Source organism: Gymnogyps californianus, chromosome 3, assembly GCF_018139145.2.
Source record: "Gymnogyps californianus isolate 813 chromosome 3, ASM1813914v2, whole genome shotgun sequence".
NCBI classification, from domain to species: domain Eukaryota; kingdom Metazoa; phylum Chordata; class Aves; order Accipitriformes; family Cathartidae; genus Gymnogyps; species Gymnogyps californianus.
Window position 1 is genome coordinate 107,287,078 of NC_059473.1, and position 23,397 is coordinate 107,310,474.

Below are 23,397 nucleotides of genomic sequence, written 5' to 3' on the forward strand. Positions count from 1 at the left end.
TCTGGCTGTTGTCTTGTTTGGACTAACACAAAGTTATTTACTGAAACAAAACCTTCTTTTCAAGTCTCTGCCTGTTTTAGCCTCATGGTAAAAAAAAAAAAAAAGTTGTTGAAATGTAAATATTTGAGTATTATTAGATTAGGCTTAGGAACCTAGGAACTGACTACGTCTGTTAAAAGAAGCATGCATTACCCATCTAACTTAACAGAAAAATGTATACCAGTACTTTGCCAAACTAATTTTACCTGAATTTGGAGAAAAAAATAATCTGATTGCCCTACAATTTTTAGAGGATAGTGACTGAATACTACTTATCAACATTTTGGAAGAGCAACAGGATATTTCAGCAGCCTACTGGAAAACACAAATGAACCTATTGCAGTTCTGCTTTTCTAGATTTGCCTTATGCAATACTCAAAGTCAAACTACAGTGAAGCACATTTAACTGCAACCTGAAAACGATTCTTAACTCTGTGTCTTGGAGTCCATCTTTAACTTCTCCCATTTCACTGTAAGGTAACTTAGAATTATATTAATTGCAATGATATTGTATCACAAAATGTTTTACTGTAATGAAGTCGTGGAGAAACAGATGAATCTCAGGTGGATCTAACAAAGGAACTGACCCAGTGCCCTAGATATCCTAACACCTCATCAAAGGATGAGAGTAACTCATCATGTGTTCAGCAGTAATTCATATCCTGTGATGGAGAAACAAGATAAGGTAAATAAGAAGATCTCTTTTGCACAGATTAATTTTGAGCTGAAATTGCATGAACCTGGATATGCATTTGTGAAATGATGTGAATAAAGAATGAATGTAGAATCAAGTGCATTGGAAGGCAAGTCATGACTGGATCTATTTGAAGACGTGAGGAAGAAGAAACTGTGTAAGAACAGGCTGTATATAAGTATTATGACATTCCCATAAAAAAAGAGAAAAAAATGTTCAGCACTAAGACTCTTCACATACACATTTGTGCTAAGAAATAAGTGGTTTTTAAAATATCCTTTCTGAGCCTACATGTATTTTTTTCCCATCACCTAGAACAGTGAATAGCTACTTTAATTCTATGTGTCGTAATACTAAAGAACCTACTGAATCTACATGATTCATTAGCTCTTTGCTTAGTGCTCAGAAATGGAGTCTTGATCATGACAATTTTGCATAAGATAAGTAATATGGATCTTTGATAAAAGCCTATACACCGGAATCTTCAGCAAATAATCTAAACAATACATGTATCGAGAAGAAATCACTTGGAATTTACTTGGAAATGTGGCCCACTTTATTTTAACTGAAAAGCATTCATTATACAGTGCAAACAGTTCTTTGGTAAATTTACTGATTAAAATAAAAACAACAAAGACTTTGTTTTAGGTAACATTAAAAAAGAAAATAAATATGTAAAATTTGCAACATATTACAGCAATATTCTCACAGTGGATACTGAGGAAATGGTCATCTAGCCGTTGGCCACTGTTTCAGAAATGTTAAAATCAATGCTGATTCTGCAGACACTGCAATAAAACTGAATTAGTACAACCCATGACTGATTACATTTTAAACTGTGGATAAAGATCTGTTTTTCCTGAATGGTTTATAATCAGATGGATGGCGGAAAATAACTCAATATTACACTTGTTTAAGCATATCCAGACTCCTAAGCCCATTTTATATACCATATGAATAAACAGTGAACAACGAAGAAAACCTCCCACTTTACTCTGGAGGCTGGAGAAAAGGAACAATCAGATATAAGGTACTATTTTATAATGTATAAATGGAAACTCTTCTCCTATAAGCGGAAATCTTGAGAAAGTTTATTTAATATAAAATTGGAATAAAAGAATGCAAGTAGTAACCAGATGGATGTATTGCTGCCTCATTTAACTGTTTAGACAGTTAAATTATATTTGGTTTAGCTCCGCAATCCTTCCTCTTTGAGGAATTCCTGCTATAGGTCAATGGGAGTTCCATCTGAGCTGGAATTACAGGACGAGACATGTGGTTTGGACGCTCAACAAAAGTCAACAAAATACCAGAGTATCAAAGAAATACAGGAATGACAACCTCTAGGAACCATATGATACTCAAACATGCTCGCCACACACAATTTCTAAAAGTATTAACATAGAAAATTACATAAGTCAAAACATTGTATATAAAATCAATTAAAATATTCTTAAAAATATAAATTGTCGTTCCATGTGTACCTCTACCACACACCTTTAACACACCACTCACATGTACATATTGCTCCTACCATAGTATGAAACAAGTTTCTGTACTAAGTTTTAAAGATACACCAAAGTTTGAATGTGTGTCACGGTATCAGTTTATCAAATTAGAAATTATTAATGTTAGTAATCAGAGAAATTATGTGCCAAAATATTATAGTGGAACTCATATTGCTGTGCTAGGTTAGTTATTAGACAGGTATTTGATTTACCATGCAATAATTAAGTATTCGGTCTGTTTGCATAATTTGAAACGTTTAACATAAGAATGTTTAGTTTTGTGCAGATTTCTTTGTTACCCAAATCTCTAAATTTGAACAATAAACTCAGAAGTCAGTGAACTATATAACTAAAGAAGAGCTCTGGTTCTAGTTAGTCCTGACTTAGGACTTAAGGACAGAGCCATAAATTCTAACATATTAAGTATTCAGGGAGAGAATCAATTCTGAATAAACACAAAAAAAGCTGTAAAATGAGGTATGATAGTTGTCCTTCACTGAATATAATATATAATTCCTGGTCAAAAATATGTAGTTTGTATTCTAAAAAATACACAACTTTGAAATGCTAGTGTAGACATATACTCTATAACGTTGAACATTTATTAAATGGGAAATAAAGTCCATTGGCAGACCATTTTTAACATGAATGATAAAAATATTGAGGTAAAAATATATATGTATTAGACGAAACTGGAAAAAAACTTAAAAAAAACTTGTCAGAAAAAGTAGTCAATCCACAATTAATCATGATGCTTGATTTTGATTGTTCTTTTTTTCAACAAACAGTGCCACAATATAATCAGGAACATATGTCTATTGACAATATGCACAATGAATCAGTAGGAATCTTTGTATACAAAATGGCATGTGACATCTTTTCACATTTTCAAAACAGGGCCATACAAATACGTGAGCTGATCTGAGATCAAGAGAAGCATGCTTCAAAACTGGACTGGATGGTCATGTTACAATGATTTAAAATAAATGAAACAGAAAAAAAAAAGTTGCCAAGCAATTACATATGTTTTGACAAAAAGGATTATGTTCATTTTAAGACCAAATGCTACTCTGTCATGTATGTTTTCCTCGAATGAGGAACACTGTCAATTACATCTGTAATACATATTCAGTTGCTTTTTGTATCTTCCAATTACATTTATTTATATTTCCTTACTAATTCTAGCATTTTTGGTTTGAAAATTTTGATTAATTTTGCTCCTTGAATTAATGAAAGGATGTTGAAAGGTGTCATGCAGTTTTCTTTATTTCCTTGCAGGTCCAGATGCAGAAGTGACAGTGTGATTCAACAGAACTTCCATGCATAGGTGTTTGCAGAAACTGGCCCTCTATGGCATTTGCTTTGGGCACAGTGACCTTGTGTTTTCCTTTTCCCTGCATTTACTAAATAATAACAAAGAGCTAAATATCAAGTCAGACTGGTACTGAAAAAGAATAGTAAACTTTTAATGTTGCTAATTAAAGATAGGAAACAAAATGTTCATTTTAGAGTAAGTCTTAAACCCAGTCATTTTGGGTACCTAAAACTACCTGACAGTGTTCTTTTAAAGTAGCACCAGTTTGAGTTTGTCTAACCTGAGAAGTTTAACACACAATTAACTTTGACCTGTTTGCTAATTTCCCTTTTGTTAATTTTTGCATTGTGATCACCTTCATGGGCAGAAAATAAAATTATACATTATGTTATACTGTTACAGCACCATTAGAATATTGTAAATCTTGATTTCTTGCTGTTGTTAAGACTGTAGTTACCTGTTTTTGCCATCAGCAGGCATTGATATGACTTGAGGAGTATGCACCCCAAATTCTTAAAAAGCAGACTTATGGCTTCTTTTTATTAATATTTTGTTTTAAGCAGACTGGACAGCAATCTCCTTTAACCTTCACAGGCGCTTCGCAGTCAGCCGGCGGGCAAGATTCTACAAAACAGGTAATCTGACCAACCTGTGTCAGCAAAAAAAGTAACAAAACCAGAACACACTTAGCTACACGCTTCAAACAAGAAATACATTTTTCATATTATTGAAGAACATGTTCTCATTCATCCTCGCTAAGATCTTGGCTACTGTGATTAACTCCACATAGTTTATTTCAGCATAAAGTTATATTGAGAATACTCTTTGTTTTATACCATCTTTAATGGAGCAGTATACCATTTTGTCTAATGTTCAGACATGAAACTCTGGGACACCAAGTACTGACATATTTCCTTTACTACCTTGTTTAAAATTTCACCATGATAAAAGAAAATTAAAATCTAGCACTAATTTAGATGAGCTTTTATTGATTTTTATGCATTTTAGTAGACTTTTTCAAGAAGTCTCTCACTTTGCAGTTAATTTTGCCAGCACAACTATACATCAATGAAAATGGGAATATAATAAAAGTATATAAAGGCTGGACTGAAAACCAACGTCAAGGGCAGGGGTATCTGAACAATACAATTTTTTGCACCAAATAACTGAAGATCCATAAAAAACCAATTAGCAACTATTACCCAGAAATTAGCAGGCACAAAACTGGAACTGCTGTTTCAGAAGCAGAACCTAATACAATTTCTATCTCAAAATGGATTTCCACATACTTACTTTGCATTCACACACAGTACAAGGGTCCCTTTTCCAGGTTTCATTGCTGGAATATGATTTACCCTTTTCATCAGTGCAATCAGTTTTACTGAGGCGTGATTCAAGTTTTTTTATCTGAAAACATTAAAAAAGTTAATAATTGAATCAAAGAAAGGTTTTTATTTGTGCACAACATTCTGTCTTTTCTGCTACTTAATCCATGATAAATACTTGTCTGGGTTTTTCTTCTCATTACTTAGTTTTCATAATGCTAAAAGATTGGAAACAGGTAACACGTATGGAAATAGTGTTTCAAAAGAAAACTAACAGAAGATACATCCTTCCTACCATTGGAATATACAACTAGAGCATACAAAGAGAAGCAAACTACATGGAACATATATGGAAAGACAAATCTAAACTTTCAAAAATGTCTGAATGAAAAGGAGGTGAAATAAAAAAAACCAACCTAATTAAAAATGTTTGCTTGGATTTTTTACTATCTCTGTTGTTTTCCTTAATGATGAAAAAAAGGGGTTATATGATTAGTTTATCTTGCTGATTGTGTGCTTCTTGGAAACAGTGATTAGGAAGGCACAATTTTTAACAATTCCTCAGTCTTTTTTACATCAAAAAAAGACAGAAGAATTGACTGAAATATAATAAGTCTTAACATAGTGTTTCCACTGTCAAAATGGGAGCATTGAAGATGAGTACAACAATGATTAAATAATACCATCAAAGATGGAATGAAGTTGCTATGCAAATAAATATATGATTCGTATCTATAAATTACATGGAAAAGCTGCTCTGGAGGAACTTAATTATTCTAGGCAAACATTTTGGCCTACTTTGGATTTGTCTGTCCTGTATGGTATACATTTTAAAAACTGAATTCCACTATGGCTGAGTTATTCTGAATAAAAAGTTTATTTATGCCACATTGTAAAAGTCTTTTCTAAGTGATCTATATCTTAACTATGTTTACAGCTGTAGTCTGGCATATTATTTCTTATGAAGTCTACATTTTATTCATAGTTTTACATTGATTCTATACATTTCAGATGGGAAAAAAAGATTTTATTAACTCTACAGGCAAATTTTTAGAGAAAGACTAATTCCTTGTTTAGTATACAATGGTTACACAAGGCTTCAGGTTCAAAAGTCAAGATGGTCTAATTGTAAAATATTTCAGTATGATTTCAAAAGAACATAGAAATAAAGAATAATAACACACCATGTTCTGTGTTGTGTTTTGTTTGAGATACTATGTGGTGGTTTTTGGCTGCAGTGGCTGTCTAAATATTAAAAACATAAGAGGAGTGATGTTAGGAAAACATTATAAATTAAATCTACAGTTGGAAACTATCCATTATAGCACCTTACCTGGTTTCTGAGGCTTGAAATAGTTTTTTGCATTTCCAAAACAAACTCTTTGAAGTCATTCACTGCGGGCATGTTTGTATTTTCATTAGATGTTGATGTGGCATTACGAAAATATTTACTCTGTTTCACAGAACTGCAACAAATGAATGCCAAGTCAGGATATTCATCTAACTCATTTTTATTTGGCTAGATATTTTAGAACACTTAGCAAAAATGTAAAAGAAGAGCAGCCAACAAATGTAGGAACTGTACGAACCACAACAGCACACAAGACTGGTGCTGAAGACAGACTCAGGTCAGGTGAGCTGTGGATTACTGTTAATATTACTAACAACAGGGAATTTCTTCTACTTAGAAAAATAACGTATGTATTTCATGCAGGGGGACACACACAAAGTTGTAATCAGTGACACTGTAGAGCATCACCTTAAATTCACTGGGAAATCTCTTGAGCCTCCAATATGAAAGCAGACAAAAGTGAGAAAGTCGTTACTTCCAAACATGAAATTCACATTTTGCATTCAGATTCATAGTTTCCCCCTCTCTTTTGCTCATTAGCAAAACGTGTATTTAAAGAAATATGACTTTAAAAAGGAAAAAGTTGGTTTTCATAAATAAATGAGAAGTACTTTTAGATATGAACATGTTCCTGTGTCCCATTTCAAATAACATTTGAAATCAATACAGATTATCATACACAAAATCTAGAGTCTTTTGTCTATAGCACTTTCCAGTTGATATCTGATAAGAGATGTACAACACTACATTGTGTTAATCAATTCAATCTGTTGATGGGAAACAGTTATCAAAGGATCTGTCCATAACTAATAATATATTATTTGGCACCACTTAAGAAAACATGTATTCAAAAGCAAGGATAACACTAATTATTAAGTCAGGTATTAGATTAAGATCCTTGAATCCATACAAGCATTCCTATTTTGTTAGCATGTCTTCTCCAGAGCTAAGGGATACCCAAAGAATGAACTGGCAAAGAAATCCTCCCTCATACAGTAGGGCTCATGATTTATAATCTTTCTGCATAAATTAAAACAGCACTTATTGGCAGGTGTTCAAGCTACTTAGGTTCCCATAGTTCTTCATCTAAATTAAAGAAAAAGAACTCTAAACAACATAACATGCCAAAATTCAAGTAAACCAGCTGCTATTGTATCACAAAAAGTTTAATCTTCCCCACCTGCTCAAGTTCTTGAAAATGAGAAGGAAAAAAAAGGAGAAAAAAAATCTCACCACGAATGCAATTTAAATACAACAATGAGCATGAGAACTGATCAGAATGTTAAAGGACTGAGGTTGCTTTAGCATTATTTAGGCTATAAATAAAGTATTGTAAATTTACTATCTTGTAGTCCTAATTAGTAATTGGACTGTTGTAGATTTTTGAGCTTCATTTCTGAAACACAGTCAAACAGCAAGTTAACAAAACCAAGCTGCTTCTCAGATATAAGTGTTTATTTTTTCTTGCTTTCATTTTTATTTAATTTAACCTTTCTATAGTTTTAGAATTATGGGACTAGCATCTTTAAAAAGTGAATTGCTATTTTGTAAATTTAAAAACTTCTAACAGTTCACTTGCAAAGACAGACGAAACATCCTTCTACAAGGATTACTTCAAAGGAACCTTTCTTTTTCTATTGTCTCTAAGTAAGCTTACACTTAGCTGCTGTCTTCTCTGGTCTAAAATCCTAAACACCTAAAGGCTCTGTTACTTCAGGAGCTTCCTATCAATTAAGTGAAATACAATGGTGGTGTTTCTTCAGTGCTATAACATCCATATGAGTATTTGAAACTGCTGAAATAAATTTACCTGTCTACATATCTGTCTAGCTGCTTTCTTTGCCAGAGTGGGTAGACTCTGTCTGGTCATCTCAGTCAAGTAGATAATTTTATTTGCTAAAAGAACACATGCTGTAAGGAAAGATCTATAATTCAAAAGAATCTCAAATTTGCTCATCATGAAGGATCTTCACAAGAAATGTTTGGTCTGAGCAGAACTCATTTCATGTCACTAATTCATAGATAAGTTTTGATTCCCTGGAAATTGCAGGGACCCCGTGCAGCTGATCATTTGTGACTGACGTTGTGATTTACTTCCTTGCTAGAGTATTTTGAGGATTAGGGAGTTATAAACAACATTGTAGCACTACTGTTCTCCATTCCTGCTCTGAGTATTTTGGTACTAGAAGCGATCCCTACCTTTACCACAAATGTTTATGCTAGCGTTATCAACACTTGGTTTCATCCTATTTCTATAGGAGGACCTAGCAGCTCCAAGGAGGGAAGGAAATAATTTAGTTTGGTTACTGCAGGCACAGTAGGAATGTGGGATTCCAAATCCCCCAAATTATGCTTCATTACTGAGTTTTTTCAAGAAAAGCACAGGAAGAACGAAAGCACTATACTGTGTCACTCACAAAGGGACTTACACAAATGTGAACTTGAAAAAAAAGTGGTTTACTGTTAGCAGATATGCAGAAGTGTCAGAATGAAATACTGAGTACATTATGAATACATAAACTTGAGAAAGCAGACACTGGAAATAAGTGGTGTGCACTTACAAAGAAAACATTCAGTTTCATTCCATTTTGAATACAAATGTTTTTTCATACTTTTTTTAAAAAAATAAATCTCACCTTACTGTTTTGGACATTTTCATTTTCTTCAATGGCTTGTCCTCCTGAAAGCTGTAATCAAGAGAACGTCTTCCCCGAAAGTGATATGAAAATGCATTAAACTGTCCTCTAGTTCTACAGTCTGAAATTAGACAAGAAATTACACATTATAAACCACAGTATAATTCAGCAGTTATAATATATATGGTTTTACAGTGTCTTCTGAATTGGCAAAGGCAATTCATACATTCAGTCTGATCCCTCTGGAATCAGTTTGATGGCAGCTGAATATGTCTCAGCAATACAACATTTAAGCCAGCTGGATGCAGAGAATTTGATTATTCACAGACCAGCTTTTTGGTATGAAACAAAGGAATAAAGATTATTTTCACAAATATATCAGTGCTACTTTAACTATTCTTTTCACTTCTGAAATTTCCACTCTCTTGGCTTTAAATTATTTTCTGCTTTTGGAATGGGGTAGTTACACATGGAGGAAAACAATGACAGAAAAAAGAGCCCGTTGCTTCCTCATCTATTCCAGGCATTATTATTTGTTATTTTTGGCATCTGAAAGAGAATCTTTAATTAAATCCTGGAGAACATTTGCAGACACACTTTACTGGTTGACCAGCCCTATTTCCAAATTTGATGGATTTGAAGGTAGCACCAGTCATTTAGGCCCTAAGACACTTTCCACTGCAGAGTGAAGATCTCAAGCCTGAGAATAATCATGACAGAAATCTTCTCTTAAGATCCTAAGAGGACATCTTCACAGGATGAAACATGTCTTTCCTTCAGTTCACTTTATTTAGCCTTCCAAACACAGTGAGTATTTGGAAGGAGTCCCATTTAAAAAAACAAAAGGAAAACAAAACAAAATGGGAACAGCACTTTGGAGAGGAGACAATGAGAAAATAGAAGTTTTCTCATTTCTGTTCACAGAAGCTTTAAAACAAAAAGTTATAATGGGCCAAGCTGCAGCAGGAACCAACAGCATGTTCAACTGTTAGAAGCAAAGAGTCTGCTAAAAAAAAAAGAAGGGAAAGCTGAAATATAGAATGCCATGGACATATCCCATCTAAGTCTAGTATTAGCAGAATGAGCCATGAAAGCAACTGAACAGGGGAAGAAGTAATTTTCCCTAATGTTTCTCCTAACTTGCACCAGAACAAATTTATTCAGAAAGTCAATAATATTTTGTAAAGTATTTTTCTGGAATTCAGCAGTAGCTAGATCGAATACCTAAAGTATTAAACACAAATTGTTGCACAGGTTTCAAGTCAATAAAAGAGCCTCTAAACACTTGAACTGAGCAACTTGAGAAACAAATGTAAAGTTGCTCTGTGATTATACAAAAATAAGTATCTTGAACTACTTTTAATTGTATTGGACTTTTAATTAAACTAAAGACGACTTAAAAAAGACTGACAAAAAAAAAAGTGCTGATTGATTTTCAGTTCAAAAACAACACCTACAGATCATTCTGGAACACAATTTATCCACAATTCTCCTTCCCTTTTCTCTCCTTGCAGCTTGTCCCATTCTTGAGTAAATTTATTACCTTCCTCCTATAGTAACAGCACCACCGAAGAACTAGATGATATTTACTGGCAACATATTGTTCATTCTTCTTGTGTGTTCTGCTGTTTCTCACACAATCTTCTTGCTGCCCACTCAGAAACTAAGCTCTTTCAGACAGGAACAGACCTCTGTGTCTGTAAGATGCTTGGCATGAAGGCATTTTTGATCACCCTTAGACACTTCTATATTTAGTATGGCGAGAAAAGGGGTCACAATCTGAAAGGCCACTGGAGAAAGAACTAGTTTTGGTCAGAGGAATTTTTTTCTTAGAGCAATCTGTTGCTTAAAGTTTTCCTGAGTGTCACAGACATTTTAGTTTCTCTTGAAAGCAATTTGTGAAAGGTTTCTGCTATCCTCCTTTGTTTAATAACTGCTAAGGTCATCTCGCATAATACAGGGTTTGGTTTGGGTTTTTTTTTTTGGTACAATAACACAATGGCCCATTGTTTTTTTATTCCTAGGTTGGTTTTTAGAAACAAAGGTCTGAAATCCTGGGAAGGTTTTATCACCTTAGACTGGTAAATATCAGAACCATATGTTCAGTGGCAGCTTCAAGTACACAGACCTGACATTTCTGTAGTTTTTAAAGACTCAAATATGTCAACTTGCCAAATGAACAACTCTTGTTCTTGGTTTCTGTTTCAGGTACAAGGGAGAGGACTGTCACTGCTGAGAGGTGCAGGACAGAATGGTCTAGCTTTCAGAAAGCCTCAACCAAGAAGTTTATCTCCTTTTTTTTTTTAAATGAAGAATACCTTAGCAATAGTAGTAAATGAGAAAAATGAGCCTAAAATTCTGCTTTTTTCAGCCTACCTAAATTTCCCCAAATTAGCTATACCCAGTCCAATTCCTTTTCTGCACAAAAGCTGAATGTTTAAAATCAACCTAAAGAATTCTTTTTCTCTATGGACGTTTTCTTCCAGAAGCTAGGTATTGTTACACTGCAAGCGTCAAGATAATTCATTTGTACATAGAAGCCATGTTCACATCTTCAGAAAATCCCGTTTCCCACAAGGTCTTAAAAATGCACCTATAATGTAAATTGGATAGAAAAAACCCTGACATTTAGAAGTATTGAGCACTCTTAATTCCCAGTGAATCCCCTCTCAAAATCTGGGTCAAGGAGAATTAATCTAACAGTAGATTAAACCAAAACAACTTGAGAGACTAAGGGAATGTGAAGAAAAGCACATATAATGTAACTATTGCTTCTATTTGATAATATCTCAATTCTTTGAGATTTATTGTAGTGAATTAAGTTGCTGTTACTGTAAGCATTTGTATGTATCTAAGGACTCCTAGTCATGCCAGTGGGAGCAGTAAAAGGGAGGAGTAACACTGAAAATGTCTGAAATGTCAAAAGATTTTTTCAGTAGATGTTTTCACAAAGCAGCTACTTAAAAATTACACAACATAGTAAAAAGATTTTTCACCCCAAATGAAGCCCTAACTCAAAATAGCTGGTTTTGGTATTGCTAAATAGGCCACATCCCTTCACATTACACTGCACCTCTTAATTTCTTCTGGTGAATAAGACTTTCTAACAAAAGATAAATTAAATAGCAGCAAAAAATGTAATATGTTGGTCTAAAATCCAACAGTAATCTGCTCAGATTGGAACAGATGCATTTTGCATAAACATTACTTAAACATCTGAACAAAAATAATGGTATAGAAGGTAGAAGATAAAGTGACAACCCAGACTGTCATCTCCCAGCTGATATACTGGCCAATTCTAATAATAAAAATGTTCTCTGTAGCTGACCTCCAAGCTCACAGACTGATGCTACCAAAACTAGAAGGCTCAGACATCATTGGAAGAGCAAATATCCAGATAATTTACAGAACATGACTATATAAATTGTTAATATACGGCTAATGATAGCCTGAAGACATTTAAAGACGTATCATGTCTTCGTGCTCTGAATAGGTTTTGGATGGCATGCAGAAAGATAAAGGAGAACCATTAGGTTCTTGACACCAAACCAAAGCAAATCCAACCTCCCCAGCAGAAAAATTAAACAGGACTAGTTAGAAAGTTTTGCAGATCAGAAAAATGCATCTTTTGGAATATAAATATCAAAGATCAGTGAGAAAAAATAATTTCAGACAGACTGAAAATCCACGGAAATTTGGAAATTTGAAAAGTGAGGATGCTAAGAACTGACCTGCCCATTAGACTGTGGGAAGAAGGAAATCCTCCAACTGCCTAGCTTTGCAGAAATCACCGAGACACCTCCATTAGGATGCTTTCCTCCCCATGTTTCCTTTACAGTCAATGCACATTGACACAGGAAGAGATTGCAGCCTGAATTGTCCTCTAGAGGCATCTCTTCCTCTACTGCCTGCAGCGGGACTTCGACAGGCTGGGATCTTAGATTTAGGGACTCATTCAGGAGTTTGGGTTTAAAGGCAATGAATGACAGCCTATTGCTTCCCTGTCGCTTTTCACTAGGGATGGCAACTACTGGCATGAGACCCCTGGTAGCAAAGACACAGCAATGTCATAGATTAAGTCTCCTTATTTTAAGTTTACGAATTAGAACTGTATTTTACTGATCACAGATATCTGAAAAAGATAAAATATTCATGGTTTGGATGAAATATAAATAAAAATACTGATTCTCTCAATAACATTTGTAATCATATAGAAATGCTGGACTATATTAAATGTACTTCTAGTCAAAGAAAAAAGAATGTAATTTTTAAAATTACAGACCATGGAACTTTATTTTAGTAGCCTGGCATAGTCTGAATTGTTATTAAGCTAATAGATACTGTCTTTAAATGTAAATTTAAATGTAAAAAGATACCTTTGAATGTAGAAAGCAAAAATAAATATGACATGACAGAAGCAAACCACAAGATCTGTGTAAAGAGAAAACATGTTCAGGCATAAATTGCATCATTTTGGTATTTTGAAGAGTTCTTAGTAAACAGCTTCCATTGTCACAAAAGATCTTGCAGTCTCATACTGAGACTGCTGTTAACATTTTAAAATGTTAGTCTTCCACAACATTTAGTGCTTAGCCCAGTGTTGCTTAGTATTTTCACTGAAGATGAAAGGGCATAATGAGTAGCACATAATAAGACATCATACTAGAAGTAAAAGCCAGACAATTTTTAACTTGGAATAAAGCACAGTCATTAAATAGTTGATGGCTTTCTAGAGTAAATGCTTAAATAAGAGATATTAACGTGGTCAGTACAGAAGCAACAGATGGCATAATTGTTGGTCTGGTCTTAAAATGCAGGAGTTCATAAATAGAGGTCTACCCTACTGGAAGACGATGTATAAATGCGCTCAGATTAAGAATGTGTCTTAATTCTTCTAATGAAATTCAGTGGGATTTAAACATGTTTAATCATAATTTCTATAAAGCTGTTTTCCTGAATTAAACAAAGAAGAACAATATCTGATACAGGAGAGATGTTGATTGCTAACTGAGAACGAGTTAAGAAAAATCATCTTCCTAAATCAGTTTACGCTTACGAGGATGACTTGCATCTTGTCTGAATCGCTTCCTCCTGGGTCATTGTTTGACATAAAACAAAGGCTAAAGAAATTTTTCATTTCGATTTACAAAAAAAAAAAAAAGTCTGAAACTTTTAAAGACTCACAATGGAAAACATTTCAATTTTACATATTTGGAGTAAAACCATGTTTCCATTTGAGTAATATGTCTTTGCACCTAATTTTTAGTCTTTTTTTTACATAATTAATCTCAAAAAAATATTTGGCATAACCATAACAGTATGCTTATATTTGAGGGAAGAGAGGTTTATCATTTCTGTGTTTTGGGTTCAGAACTGAGATACAAAGTCAGCAAGAGCAATCATGGAAGCGTACATTAAGTACTTAAAAAAAAAAAAAAGGTCTTTTTTTTGCACTAGAGAGCCTGAAAAAGCACTAAAAGTTTCTTGTTTGGAAAATCTGGAGCTTGGATGCTCTTTGCTCAAATAAAGAGCTGCAGTAAATCTGCAGTAATTCCTCACCATCTCTGACAAGAGAAAGAAAGGTAGAAAGTGAAGGAAACCAGAAGAAAAACTTGTGTACCTCAGCAGAACCCCTTCTTTTTCCCACCGTAAGCTAGTAATTCTGTTGTGTGATTCATTAACTGAAATCTAATGGTAATCTGGTATTGTTATTATAAAAAGGAATAATACTCTGCTTTATAGGAAATAAATACTAGCTTTACTCAAGAAATCTAAGAAGTCGCTTTTTGTAACTAAGAAGTTTCTCTGTTCTTCATATGGAAAAGTATTTTGACTTGAACAAAACAGGAAGGATAACAAAAACAGATGTGTTTTTTAACCAAGCTGAAACAGCTGAACATATGGGTCACTTATTAAACATAATAAAGTGCAATGAACAGTATTCTGTATTCTAAATTTTAAATTAGGATAATTTTAGTTATAAAATAATCAGAAGTATTTTAAATGTGGAGAATCATTTAATTTTTTTCTTTTAAATAATAAACAATACTAAATTCAAAGAAACAAAAACCCAGAATGTATCTAACAAAGTAAATGATGTTACTGAATGTACGCTGTGTATGCCCCCCACCTCAGAGTAGTGGTGAGTCCCTAGTGCCACAGAATGAAAGAAATTTTTTAAACTAATTGCTTAAACCTGGATTCCCACAGAAAACGTCACACCTATTCATCCACGCAGGAAAGCGGTTCAAGCCACACATACTTCGTTTTTTCTTCATTTACCTCTGCACAGACTTCAAAAGAGTTCAGAAGAAGGGGATACAGATAGGCAATTTTTTGAAGAACATTAGTTATTTACCCTTTCTTTTGCTTGGCAGTTGTCTAACTGTACTGCATCCAGTAGTACTCTCTGGTAGTAACATTCTTGAATGAAAATACAAGCTAGGCTGTTGAATGGCTGAATACTCTAAAGACTTTCCAAAGATAACATCTGCTCTAAAAGGCTCAATGATAACATAACATTTAGAGAATCAACACATAATTTCTCAGAACAGCTTTACAGTTTTTGCAAATCGATATAATTAATGTATTTGTAAAACTGTCTGTCAAGCTTCATGAACCATGGCAAAGTGAACTTACCCTGAACTGGTAGAATATGATTTACTTGCTTATGGTAAAGCATTTGAAGAGTGATAATTGATTTTCTCTCAATGCTTCTGGCATATGTCAGGGTTATTTTGAAGAGATTCCAGAATACTTTGCATTAAAATTACAATGCGACAACCATATCTAGAGTTTTATAAGCTATTATCATCTATTCGGGAATGGCAAACCTGGTAAATACTGTTTAAAAAATCTGAATAACCTAAAAAAAAAACCCCAACAAACTGGTAAAAATTAGAGCAAGACCTGAATGAAATGATATCTGGGGGAAATCGTGCAAGATTTCATTGAAATCTGAAGTATTTATTTCTCCTAGTCTCACACAGATAACTGATATTTTGAACCAAGTCTTCCAAGGAAGAATTTTCTTAGACAGTGATTTATTATTTAAAGAGCTGTTTACTGGACAAGACAATACAGTAGTCAGTTTAAAAGCTAAATTGTGCAATAGCTTTGACTAGTAAATCTCTAGGTACTTTTTTAATTTTTAATGATACCTGAGTTTGTTCTCATGGTAAAGTCACACTACTTAGAATCCTTCCTCAGTATTTACTGTATCTGTACCAGGTTGAAGGGACATCCTCCATCAGTTTACCCTTTACCTACTGCCTTAAATTCTGAGCTATATTACCAAATGACACTCTGTCATCAGGGACAATTATGTCTTACCAAAAGAGTTAAATGGACACTAGTGAAAGAGTGTGACCTCTCTCAGAAATACAATCCACTGGTTCTTTATTCATGCCTATCTTTTGACAGAATATTGAATAGCCTACTCAGCAGTAGTAAACTCAAGAGAATCAGCAGTAGAAAAGATGAAGAACTCAGATCTGGATACCTTTCATCAGCAAATCTACAAGATACTGGTATTGAAAGCTAGGTTCTTACTAGGTAAATTATAAGATTCTAATAATCGTCAACTGATAGTACCATTACCCTCTCTAATAAGAGCAAGTTTTTTTCCAGTTAGTAATTCGTTTGACAGCAATTTCTAGATAATCAGAGTTCCACAGAGAAGTTCCCAAAATTCCTGAATATACTTTTTCAGCCAGGGCATGTTATTCAAGTTTTGTCAAAAGAAAATGATAACAACACTGTCAAGGAGATCTCAATAAAGAGAAGTCATTGTCCTCTGAAGTATTTTGTTGTTGATGCTACTGCAAATCATTCTGCAAATGTGTGTGATGCAGAAGATTCTCTTGGGAAGGGATCTTCTAACTATGTTAAAGATGCAGTGAAGTCTGATGTGATGATGGCAGAAAATCTGTATGTAAGAGAGAAGCCAACATACAGGCTACCAAGTAACATGGGATTCTCAGTGTCCTGTGCTTCATGCAGCTAAGTAAACCCTGTTTCTGGAGAAAAAAAAGTTTTTTTCTGAAGAAAAACAAATCACCCCACTATCCTAACTTTTGAAGGAGATGGCAATGAACAAGAATATTTATGCACAAAAGGAAGAAAACAGGAAAATGGTTATCTACACCATGCAATGCTCAAATCTATGCTATGTTTAGAACACGTCTATTTAATATAAAGTATGGAATGATCGCTCACTTAACAAGGGTTGTGCTCCAGATTTGAGTTTGTAACATCTTAACAAAAACTGAACAACATTCAAGTATCTTCTTAAAATAAAATGAACAGACACTAAACAAAACACACATTAATAAACCCAAATCCACCTGTATACAGACCTTCACAGCAATCTTGCCACATCCTGAGGTCCAGTTTAGGAATATCTTCACAGCTACTATATCCATGTGGGAATTCAGCCACCTTAAAGACATCATGTTGTACTCTGGTTATGTTGTCACCATTGTCACACAAAACTCTGGCAAGAGATGTCTGCTTGATCTGAGTGAGCTGAGCAGGCGTGAACACACCCGGGTTCTCGTACCATAACCTGTAATCTCACAGAAAAGACAAGTTTGCTAGTGAAAAAACAAAACACACAGTTTTCCAAAGATACTGCAACACTGCGTTCAGAACAAAATTAATTATTCCATAAATCCTGTTCCCAACTTTACATTGTATCTGAGGGAGTGATTCAGATGCGAAAATGTAAGCACTTGGTGTCACTTCAGCCCTGCTTGGTGTCATGCTGACACTCTGAACGGGCCAAAGTCTTCAAAATCCTTTGATTTCTCTTCTAGTCCCATTTCGATGTCTTGGGTATCTTTGGACATCTAAAATGGCACTAGACCACCAAATTTAAGGTTCTTTTAAGGTAAAGGCTTAAATTACCATAGATCTCTTTCTCCAGGGAACTTTCCTATGGGTATGAAAAAAATTTGATAAAATTGCTAAGATTAGAAGAATGGTTAATCTATACCTAGTTCATTATCAAGATAAGTGAGATATTGTTTAATTTACTAAGGAAATTTTTTTCTGTAAAACTATTTTAGTGACTATACTAATTCAGGGACTTATTAATATATGCTCAGTTAATTCATTACATTCAAGGAGGAAACACTGTGGTTTCAAATAATTTATTTTTCTTACATAAAGGGCTGAAAGCCTGTTATCAATAGAAAATATAAATAATACATTACTATGAAAAGCAAGCCAGCCCTTGGAAAAGAAAACGTTTTACGTTACTGTCCAGGATTTGAAAACATTTTACACTATTCTAACATATAAGAATTTCTCACTGGGATATCATTTACATCTCACAAAACTGTAAAGTTATAGTTCTGTATTGATACTTTTTTCCACCTATTTCAACCAAAAATAGATAGGAGGCTCTTTAAACTTTATGAAAATTCAGTAACAATTTTATATTAAACTTAGAAGAATGGTCAAGAAATTTCATTTTACCTACTTATTGTATCATTTTCATAAGGCATTGGACAGTGGCCAATGAATTTCCAAGTACTGGGATCAGAAAAACAGATTCTGAAATTTCCGTCTTGACATGAAGTTAGGCTGCCTTCAAACATCGCTCCTTTTCCCTGCACAGGCACATTTGTTTTGCATGGTGCTGGCAGCTTTGATCCTCTGCCCATTGTAAAGGCTTTTCAAAGAAGTGAGAGTTGCTTTCATTATGTCTAATAATATTTTACTATTTGCTGGCATGTTGTTTCAAAACATTTGTATTCTTTGGACAGCAGAATCCCATTTCCTAAATATTCAATGTTTTCCTATAGTTTCTAAATGTTGTTTCAGGAAAAAAAAAAAAAAAAGAAAAAAGAAAAAAAGCTTTTGCTGGAAAAATGCAGACAGACACACACAAAAAAGCAGTATCATTATCCTGTTGTGACACAAATAGGTACTTGTCACCAGCTATCTGGAGCTCACACTGCATATATTTCTCCTTTCACTCCCTCTGCCTCCAGGCAGGAGATTTTTATGTTTCACAGCTTAATTTTTAAACAGATTTTATGTAAGAAAGTTGTTTTTTAAAAAAGCATACAAAAAGGCTTGTGTTATTGACTACAGAAATAAAAAAGCCTCTACTATCTTAAGTAGCAATTTTATAATTTACATAAAGCAAATATCAATAGATAAAGTGAATCAAATCTAATTTCCTAACTCTTCCTCTGTTTCCCTTTCACTAAGATGGGACTAATCAGCATAAGTCTTTCTACCCTCATGCCATGCAAAACCCAGGATTCTAGGTCACAAATTATGTTAAAATGAGCGAAATGTTGATTTTCAGATTCCGAATGAGTGTGCTGAAAGTATGCAAAGGACATCTGGCTGCTGTAACAATAGCAATGACAATTTTCTTATTTCAGGTGCTGTAGAAACTGAAAATGAGAAATTGCTCATAATGTGCACGTAAAGTAATTTAAGAACAATTGTCATATTGTGCTCTTTGGGATAACTTGTCTGCTTTTAACACTCTTTTGGTGCACAGACTGCTTGTATTAAAATATGTATACGTGTTATATACACAGAGTGATGCTTTTCCAACCTATGCTTAAGTAACGGAGATGCTGAAAGTGTCTCAACCACCAAAATTCCTTTGCCAATAAAAGAATTAAATAACAATGAAAGGAGATGAGTAACATCCACTTTTCAGAAAGGTAAGTGACTTGAATAACTGGTAGAAGGAAACTCAGCATGTGTTGGCTGTGGTGTTTTTTGGAGGTCAGTATGACATATTCACCAAAAAAGTAACAAATTTTAAAAATAAATTAGCATAGCTTCTAATAATGTTTTAAACTTGTATTCTTCATCTATTCAATTATATATTAAAATCATAAATGAAAATAAAATGTAGTTTGATTTGGAAACAAGACATTGCAACTGTTATTAAGCATCCTCAATTTAAAATTAATTTTGGTTTCTGTAGTATTTCAATTTACCTGTCTCCATCCCGAATACGCCTAAACTGTGTGCTTAACAGACACATCAAAGTTGGCCCCAGTCGGCTTCCTGGAACTAAGTCTTCTACCATTAGAGCAGGAAATAGGTCTATGTTCAGTGGGGAACCATACAACCTATAAATAGAAAAACACAAATATTTAATATCAAATATTTTACATTTACAAAATAACCAGTATGTGGTACAACTAAGGGCAAGAGATATGAACAACTCACAGTAAAAATGACAGTGATAGTGCTACATCTTTTGTGAACAACCTGTGGGTGTATACGCAAGAAATCCTGCGATGTATGTTGTATATGTCAGTAACATCACAGGGGTCTGCAAGTCTACCCCACAATTTCCTTCTCCTAGTGGCATTCTTCTGATTTCTTGGAACTGTTTCTTTTTCAATAGCTTCTCTTTCCTGCCTCTCTGTACGCTTTCTTTTATCGTAGCTGAGACTAATTCTTTGTCTTTGATTTTGTCTAGATAAGCTAGGGGTGGCAGGTAGCTGAAGACTTATTTTCGAACACTGAAGCTCTGAAGAACAGATTACTAATAGTGAAGGATGTCCACATGAAAATACAGTGAACAATATTCCCATTTGTTTTAGTGTACGGAATGGATGGAACTGAACATGTAAATAATTGCATGAGACTGGCATTAAATATGACCTTACATTGAAATAACATTCATATTTAACAGCACTTATAAAACCAGAGATTTCAAATTAATAATTTCATGAACATGTACAGTATATATTAACTTCCTATTGTTCACAGAGATGTAGAAGTGGAGAAATTATCTGCATGTGGGAATTTTCCACATCTATTTTCTGGTATGGATGGAAGTTTCTCAAAAAATCCCTTTACCCCTTTCTTAACAAATATTTTCTTCTAGGTAAGACATTAGCTACTAATTTTGCATGCACATTTAGATAATTGATTGTTTTTCTTCACCTCAGGCTCACCTGCTAAGTTTTTCCCTGATTTCAGGATTCTTAATTTCATTTTTCAGATCTTCAAAAGTCTGAGCTGAGGAAAGATTACAGTAAACTCTAAAATCATGGTAGGGAGGAATTCCATGATCTCTGCCTCTCTGAATATTCATAGCTGCCAGATCTAAAGCCACAGTACGTGCCATGGAGAAGAGTCTTTCTGTTAATTCTGTATTGAGTAATTGTGATGGGACACGCATCTTACCAGCAACACCAAACAATCCCCTTAGAAGTGGATCAATGCCTCCTTCATTTACAATCCGAAATGGAGAGAAGAATGCCTTATGAAGAGGTAGATGGCCTTGTGGAATAGGTTCAAAGGTTTCATCCAGTCGATACAGAAAAGGATTAATAAGTGTGTGACCAAACCTAAAAGCGGCAGTTGCAAACTCATTAGTTATGCCAGAATTAACACTGGGATCATAACCCTTATATTCGCCAAGCATCTTCATGCCTACCTCTCCAAAGATCTTAGGTAGCCAGTGGCTAAATGTTATGTGTTGCATTTCTGCACCAACAATTTTGCGTGTTTCGTGATATATTGTGTCACCATCCCAGTGTGGATTGAGTTTCAGTAGCTCTGTGGCAATTCTGTTGTGTTCTCTAAACCACAATGTGTGGATGCTGGTAAGACCCAGCTGTTCGTTAGAACGCTGATCACCAGCTAAAAAGCAGGGAATTGGGCTCTCATTTTCATCTCTCATACATTCTGTTGGTGGGCCAGTAGCAAATGGAAGAAGGGGCTTCCCAGATCTCTGTACGATGCCCTGCCTCAGAAGACCCCTTTGACTCGCCAAGTCTCTGATTTCTAGTGCTTCATGGTCCGAACTGCCATACACATTGGACGCATCGATGTATGAAGTCAGCTGGTTGATCTGTTCTCGTGGGTACACAGAATTCATCAGGAGGGATGTCATACCACTTCCACAAACCGGACTGGAGCGCACGAAAAACATGCAGCGTGCACCGTTTCGAACTCTGGGATCATTTGGTGGTATCATGATTGAAAAGCATGGAGGATCATTTGTACAAACTGAACTGCAATGCTGACCATCCGAAAACCTGGCCTCACTTAGGGCAGCCACGGTGAGGTCAAGGTCATGGTCAAGAAACTGACCCCACTGCATGAGCATGTGAGTGTACTGGTCATCAGGAGTTATCGTTTCTGTTCCAATCAGAGTAGTTGAAACCAAGCGAGGCATTGGGAGTGCGTAGCCATTAGAGAGCCTCTTGGGTTCAATTCCCCGAGGCAAATTAAATCCATTTTCGTAGACTGACTTTAACAGACGTTCAAAGGCTGTCAGAGAAGCACCCCACATGGGATGCTGAAGGTTGTTGCATGTTCCATCGTGTGTCCTGTACTTCTGGTGGAAGCACATATCTGAGCAGTTGTTCACTCGTCGATGGGCTGTACAGCCTGAGAGATTAGCTATCAGATTCAAGTACTGTGGGGATACAAGGTCATTATAGTGATAACCTGAAACCAGAAGAGAGAGAGAGAGAAAAATCAAAGACTTCATAGACTCATGGTCCCCACAGATCACTAATTTATTTGAAATGTTATTTTATTATATTGCATTTCCCACCAGATTAAATATCCCTATTGTTTCAAAAGAACAATAATAATCACATACATATGTTAGAGCATTAGGTCATTTGAGCAACAACCACTATTAGGTCAGGAAGGAACTTTGTAAAATGCCAATTCAAGGACAACTTCTACAAAATGTTCACAAAAGGAGTTCATTACTCATTTGGTCACTTAAGAAAGCAGAGATATTTTCAGAAATATAAGCCTCATATTGAGACAAATGGGAAATTTTCCCCATGTTAGTAAAAGCATTTTAAAAACTGTCAGTAACATTTACATGGATTTCAAGACCTTATCTTTTGAGACTTGATAATTCACTGAACATTACTATTTTGTTTTGCTTTATTACAGCAAAAGTTGCAGAATTTTAAGGAAAAAAATTCACCAAAACCCACAAAACAAAATAACCACAGGCAATCTAGCTAAACAGGAGTGATCTCTAGGACAAGTGATGTGGAGTGACTCACATTCACATTACCCAGGACTAGTTTCTAAAGAAAACTGGTGTTTGAGTAACACCTGGCACATGTTTCCTCTGCAATCCACACCATTCACCTCCGGGACTACAACATACTTATCACTTTCCTGCATTTTTTCTTAGTTCATAGAAAAACAATACGTACAAAATATATACCACAATTCATTAGAATTATGTTTTTATAACTTCATACTAAAGCTATGTGTTGCACGATCTCTGTTGTGGTATGATGGCATGTGGAAGGATTGAAGACCATAAGGCCTCCTAGTACAGTGTTGGGTGACTGCAAATAGCCGAACAGTCAGGCTGCGCCTTGTCCATGCTGCCTAGTAGGAGTCATTCTAAACGTGATTTTTTCTTAGAAACATTTGGGCTTCATTTCAGTGAAAAAAGTCATTAATTTGGGCTATATCTACATTATCAACTTGTGTAGACCAACAGAAATGTGTCTGTAGAGTGAAATTTTTGATGCTGAGAAAGACATCCCT

At 34.7% G+C, this 23,397-nt stretch overlaps 1 protein-coding gene across 1 annotated transcript in view; it reads right to left on the reverse strand.

Moving 5' to 3' along the window:
• Positions 1 to 1,260: 1,260 nt before the first annotated feature.
• Positions 1,261 to 23,397, reverse strand: part of PXDN (peroxidasin) — an 89,890-nt gene continuing 67,753 nt past the window's right edge. Inside the window, 7 exon segments of the mRNA XM_050893350.1 lie at positions 1,261 to 4,205; positions 4,850 to 4,963; positions 6,215 to 6,347; positions 8,869 to 8,989; positions 17,226 to 17,434; positions 19,842 to 19,976; positions 20,814 to 22,317. Of these exon segments, the coding sequence (XP_050749307.1) occupies positions 4,083 to 4,205; positions 4,850 to 4,963; positions 6,215 to 6,347; positions 8,869 to 8,989; positions 17,226 to 17,434; positions 19,842 to 19,976; positions 20,814 to 22,317 (2,339 nt within the window). The 3' untranslated portion in view covers positions 1,261 to 4,082.